Source organism: Sinocyclocheilus anshuiensis, unplaced genomic scaffold, assembly GCF_001515605.1.
Source record: "Sinocyclocheilus anshuiensis isolate Anshui unplaced genomic scaffold, SAMN03320099.WGS_v1.1 scaffold421, whole genome shotgun sequence".
NCBI classification, from domain to species: Eukaryota; Metazoa; Chordata; class Actinopteri; order Cypriniformes; family Cyprinidae; genus Sinocyclocheilus; species Sinocyclocheilus anshuiensis.
The window spans coordinates 798,961-805,268 of NW_015540859.1; the positions used below are offsets into that span (position 1 = coordinate 798,961).

The 6,308-nt window shown below is 37.1% G+C and overlaps 2 protein-coding genes across 4 annotated transcripts in view; one reads left to right on the plus strand and one right to left on the minus strand.

Annotated features, from left to right (window-relative positions):
• The window catches only part of LOC107687943 (exonuclease 3'-5' domain-containing protein 2-like), an 11,796-nt gene extending 8,467 nt beyond the window's left edge, over positions 1 to 3,329 (plus strand). For all 3 annotated transcript variants that reach the window (XM_016485435.1, XM_016485438.1, XM_016485436.1), the window contains exon 9: positions 2,072 to 3,329. In XM_016485435.1, coding sequence (XP_016340921.1) covers positions 2,072 to 2,288 — 217 coding nt within the window. In that variant the 3' untranslated portion in view covers positions 2,289 to 3,329. The remainder of the gene's footprint in view (positions 1 to 2,071) is intronic.
• A 1,740-nt stretch (positions 3,330 to 5,069) lies between these two features.
• The window catches only part of LOC107687945 (glioma tumor suppressor candidate region gene 1 protein-like), a 10,075-nt gene continuing 8,836 nt past the window's right edge, over positions 5,070 to 6,308 (minus strand). The window contains exons 12-13 of the mRNA XM_016485439.1: positions 6,214 to 6,308; positions 5,070 to 5,881 (exon numbers count right to left, since the gene is read on the minus strand). Of these exons, the coding sequence (XP_016340925.1) occupies positions 5,151 to 5,881; positions 6,214 to 6,308 (826 nt within the window). The 3' untranslated portion in view covers positions 5,070 to 5,150. The remainder of the gene's footprint in view (positions 5,882 to 6,213) is intronic.

A 6,308-nucleotide genomic window follows, 5' to 3' on the forward strand; every position in this document is an offset into this window, starting at 1 on the left:
GCACATTTACATTTTTCTCCTAAATAAATTATGATAAATAACATTTCTTGTAAATACTCCTTTAAAAGCGTTTTTTTTTTTTTACTATAATTTTATTATTAGTGAACTAGAACACGTGGATATGTTGTCATTCTTACACTATAATACTCAACTTTGATTTCAGTGATTTGGACTATGAGATGGACACTTGCTTCTTGCACTCTGTTGCACTTTACTTTTGCTTTAAAAAAAAAAAGGATTTCATAGAAATTTGAATTTCATTTTAATAAAATATTCTTAAGTAAAATTGTTGATTTTTGTGGGAAATTAATCATTTAGGTTGATCGATTAATCAATAAATCAGTCGATAGATTAATCGAAATAAAAATAGCCGTTAGTGGCAGCCCTAGTCTTAATGAATGAGTCATTGAATCATTCATTTATCTGATTCATTCAGAATGACTGAAATGGTGATGTTTTAATTGACCTTGTCAGTGTTTGTTTCATGCTCACAACATAGGTAAGCCATAACAGCTAAACATGTCAGCAGTTTGGACACCTCACCAGCAACAAAAATGAGTAGTAATATGTAAAATAAGTTTGACTGAAATATGAAGAAGCAACCAAAGAACTGTACTACAGCTGGATTCATTTATTACTTGAGAACAAAGCACCATGAACAGCATGAAGTGTTCATAACTTTCTCACAACACGTTTCTCTTAACGTTAGTTAACTGGAACTAGAAATTCATATTTCCTGAAGAAAATGTGAGTGGTGTAGTATTGTAGTGTCACAATTGAAACTTACACAATTTAATAACAGTTTATTAGAAGTTTAACAAGAAAATATCATTTTTAGGGCTATATGAAATCAGTTTTATATATTCCCAAATTCTTTTTTTTTCCCCAAATGTTTTACGATTTTTTTCTATAGTCCAAATGATTAATGGTTTAATTTAAATTTTAATAATTAAAAAGCATGTCTAATCACCAAAATTCATAAAACGTTACAATTTTTACAATAATAGGGCTCTTTAAAATGTTTTATTTTCAGAAATTGTTACTTTTTTTGAAAAATGGTGTTAATCAAGTGAAGGCAGGAAGCATTAACAATTTAACTTACCTTTTAAAATATAATCAAACTGAAATGTAACATTTTGGAGGGCAAACAAAGTGCTGCACCACGTAGGTTTACTTTTAGAATTAAAACGTGGAAGATATATTGTGATTTTTCTTAATTTATTTTTATCACTTTGAGAAGTGCATTCTGTATGTATTTGTGGGGCAGAACATCTTACTGAAATAAAATCAAAATCACGATCATGGTGATTTATCAAATCACTAAGGCTGCGATTTAAATATCTGTGCTGTTTCAGAGTGAAGCGCAGCAGCGTTCTTTTACTCATATGCAGCTCCTGACATTTTCACAGTTGTACTATAAAATAAGATCATTAAGTTATTTGAATATATCAATGTTTCGAACCGTGACAATTGAAAATGTTCAGACCCCACCAACGTTTTGCTGTTTTTTTTTTTTTTTATTATTTGAAATTAGTCGCTGTAGCATAAAGAAGTGGACAAATATTAAAAACGGAGTAATAGGATATTTTAAATTCAAAATAATTAGGCAAAGATTGTGCTGTAAAGTGTGACAACACCAATCGCCAGGTGGTTTGCAGGATAAGTTGTTCGTCCAAAGAATTATTATTATAGTCATCATTGCATGTTATGATTTAAAATTTAAATCTTATTTGAGATGTTAATGCATATTTTAATGCATATCTTGTCTCTCTTTTAGTATAAAACAGGCTCATATGCATGCATATACTATTATATTATGTATTTTAACAGTATTGTTCATTAAAACCATAAGATGACTTATTTTTATGGTTTATTGATCCAATCTTTAATTAAAAAAAAAAAGAAAACAAAAAAAAGAATATGATTATTTTGATTAATAAACAATAATTGTTATGCTACTTATGACTGGTTTTGTTCTCCAGGGTCACATATGTTAACATACTTACAGGATGTGAAGATGCAGTTCTGAGTTGTGTTAGGTTGTGAAAGTCGATGTCTTCTATCTTTGCAGGATCTTTAACGAGAGTTATGTGCCACATGGACTGAAGGTAGTGCAGGTGTATGCCGAGCGCAGTCTGCGGGGCCTGATGGAGCTGGAGCGCTGCTGGCGACAGCACTTTCTGACCAGCATGCAGCCCCGCCATTTGCCCCCTCTCTGGTCCGTCAACCACAACCATGACAAATATCTGCGCAAGTACGGTGAGGACCTGCAAATCCAGCTCAACTGAGCTCCTCGCCACACAAACAGAAAGAGACTTTGTGCAACAACTTCTGGGATAGGAAGGTTTCCACTGCGTGTGCAACACATTGGTGTCCTCGTCCTATGTCGTTTGAGTGTGTACCAGAGACTGACTCGCCTTGGCTACAGGTAACCTAAGACTAGACTGTGGGCCCAGTTTGACTGGGCTCTAAGGGACCAGATGGAGATCGGGTAAGAGACTCTTTGGGGATCAAAAGCCACTGTGGTGAACAGCAGAACGCTAAAATCAAGGATGGTGCAAGAACCGAAATGGTGATAGGTAAAATAACAAAAAAGCATAATGTGCACACTTTTTAATGTTTAAAATGTTGAAAAGCATTCTCATTTCCCTGTGAAAAGTAGAATCTACTGTATTTTAACCAGCCCAAACCTGCTCTTAATTCTTAATCATGAATTGAATAAAAGATTCATAGCTTACAAATCTTGCAGGTTTGAGGCCATATTAAATGTGTTTGTGTTAAATCACGTTGTCTTTTGAGGCTATACAAAATGGCCATTTTTACTTATAATGGAGCGCTGTCATTTAATTTCAGGCTGGTTTGTTTGTTTTTTTTTGTGGGTTTTTTTGCGGAAAGCTCAATTTATCTTTGTAAGACTGGACCAAATTGAGCACGGCTTAGCACATGATGTCTGTACAATGAACGATCATTCTTAGAGTCAGGACACCTCCAAAACACACCAGCATAACATCTTTCGGTGTGCGTATATATATATACCCCTGACACACTGAAGACAGGCTAAAATGATGGTGGATGAAATTCATTCTCGCCCCGACCAAGATTTTGTAGTGCTAGTTTGTGTTGTGTTTGCAGTTTAAGCCCGAGAGATTCAGCTCCATGGGATGGAAACAAATATAAATGGCCAAATCAAGGACACTGAAGTCTGAGCCTAACATAATTTAACTTAAGAAACACTACAGCTTTCCTTTTTATTTACATTTGTCCATATGTAACCTATTAAAAGCTTGTGTGTTTCCTTAATGTCAATCAATTAAATTTCATATGTTAAGACTGGATGAGTTGTCTGGAGGTTGTCTGCTCTTTTTTTACCTTGTAGATGATGTATAATATACTTCTTTTTCACATCCTGAAGAATAGCAGTTCATAAAACAGTCCAACACTCATGCAGTTTTTCTGTTTATTACTTAGTAAATCAAGATTTAATAAAGAATCTATAGAATTGTAAAAAAGAAAGGGAAAAGGGTCTAAAAGTGGGGGTTAACCTTAGTAGTGACTTACCTAGTGATTCTGACAATCTTGTACTGCAGCTTTAAGGCCTGTTTGATTGTGGCGTCGGAACAATCTGTTTGTCAAATGTCCATTTTGGATCAGTGCCAAATATGCTACATTTCACAGTATAATACATAAAAGTTTATAGCAAGCAAAATAATTTGTTACAAACATCTTGTCACATTTAGGGCCAGTCACAGTATTTAGTTTGGCGGCTAAGTGTTCTGTAAGAGTAGTGCATAGCATTTGTCAGGGAAGCAATACATAAAAAGCTAACATGAACATAACTTGAGCACAATATTTGTAATGTATATCGAGTGACGAAACTAACAGGACAAAGAAACACTCATAAAATGCCTCACCATACTACTCCGTTATATAATAAAGTAATCATCGCTGGCATAACATGAGCATGACATTGTAGTAGAATGTCAAGAAAAAACATTAACATAAATAATTCTAGAGCCTATAATCCTATAACTAACTAGACTGGATGTCTCTAGTTACTGTTTTAGGTTTTGGTGAACAGATGCAGATAATTTTTGAGAGTTATACAAGATCTGTATTCTAACCATATTAAGTGTGTGTTGAACATCAGGAGTGACTTTTCAAACAGCTGCATGATCTATAGCAATGGAAATGCAAAAGAATGTTGTATTTTGATTGAGGCACAACCATATTTTATCAACCATCTGTTACTTATTGCTTTTGCATTTATGTATCTTGTCTTGAACCACAACTAGAATAGTACAGTTCATTACAGAATACGGCATACTTTACATCTGCCAGATAATCAATCAATGGAGATTCTGTTACGTTTACATGTTCAGTCTGTGTCAGGATAACACATTTATGAAATCTCACTGGTGGTTTTGCTGGTGACTTTAGGATGAAATGGGGTATATTTTCTTTGGGGGTAAACAAGCGGGAACTGACATCATTCTCTGAACTGTCTGTGCATACAACACGTGGGCTGCTTTCACACTAGAGTTTATACTGCAGACCCAAGTCTGCTTGATGTCAGTTTGGTTCATTTGGCTGGTGTTTTCTTAACTTGAGTTATGACCAAGCAATTTGCCTTGGTACATTCTCACAATAGCTGTTTAAGGCAGTTTTCACAGGTTAAGGCTGTTAGGCCAGTTTACGTCCATATATATATATATATATAACTGTACCCCAAGCTGCCGTTTCCAAATGTACTCTGGTTTGCTTCCTCCAGAGTTTGGTAAAGAGCTATTAAAAACAACCAAACAACGTCAAGCAAACCAAAGTCCCCATCAAAAGAGAAATGACCTTGTTATAGACACATTCACATCAAAATGGCATATACATATAGCCAAACTGCACTTGTGTTTTTAAAGTTGTCTTAAACTGACAGAAGACTATAAATTACTATAATGTATCTCCACAAAAAGGTTTCAAAGATTCAAGAAACTTTCCAGATTCTATTTACTCTATTTACACAATAAATAATTAGGACTTTCTTCCTCGGCAAAATGAATGAATAAAAATGAGTCACTGCTGGATGTGGATCCGCAGGATGTAAAAGTCAAATATCCTGAATCTTCAGGCTTGTCCTTTCATCATCTTGCTCTTCCATCTTATAGTTGTCCTTCTAGCATGCTGCTGACGGCCTGATCCAGTGCACGAGGCTGTTGAATCTTGGGTTTAACCCCTGCTACAGATCCCTGCAACCTTTGTAGCTCCAGGATGCTGTCTAAAGCACTTTGCAGGTGTTCACTCAGTTCCCCGTCTTCCACTAATGCAGGCGAACTGGGAGACTCTGCTACCGAAGCAGCCAGCTTGTTCCTTTTAAGCACTGGAGTGCACTGCTCTGGAAGCAAGCCTTGCACCCTTGAAGCTACATAGTCTTGAGTGGCCACAGAATCAGAGAGGTTCTGCGAATCACTGCCTGTCCTAATTGTCTCCATGTCCAGGTGCAATTTCATCTTGTTTAGCTGATCTGGCCTCTGATCATTTTTGTCATCTGCAACAATTGACAAAGGAGACTTGAGAGATTCATCTTTCCCCTGCATGGCTCCTCCTCTAGTTAACTGCCCGCTGTAGTTTCGTTTAAACCCAGAGATCACATGTGAGGCATCACATGCATCACATGAGTTGTGGATAACTTTGCGGGATCCTGACTCTTGTCTGATAGTGAGGCGTATTGCTCCTTTGCTGCTGGAGCGATATGTCTTGAGGCCAGGAGGTCTGTCCGATTGCAAGGTCCATGATGGTGGAGACGGAGGACAACCGGCAAGGCCAGTCTGGACTGATGGCACTTGGTTCTGCTGAGATGAGTTCTTGGCCCGGGACATGAGGAAGGACTCTGCTGAACCACCAAAAGAATGAAACCTGTTCACATGTCACTGTTTCAGGTCAGAGTGCATGTAATCTGTGGCTGTAATTGCAACACTTTATAACGGAGTTTCTCAAATCTGACCCTGGAGGGTCACTGCCCTGCAGAGTTTAGCTCTAACCCTAATCAAAGACACCTAAGCAAGCTAAGGAAGATCTTCCATTATTAAAAAATGATAGGCTCCTGAGTTTGAGCAGGGTTTGAACTAAATGCTGCAGGGCAGTGGCCCTCCAGGGTTGGATTTGAGGAACCCTGTTTCACAAGTGAGAAACAAAGGCACACAAACGAATCTTGTGCCTTGTTACCTGGATCTCTTCTGGTTTTGTGTCTGTCCTCCACCAGTGAGACTCTCTCTGACTGGAGAAACAAACGCTCTAGCATCACCATCTCTGCTGATGGG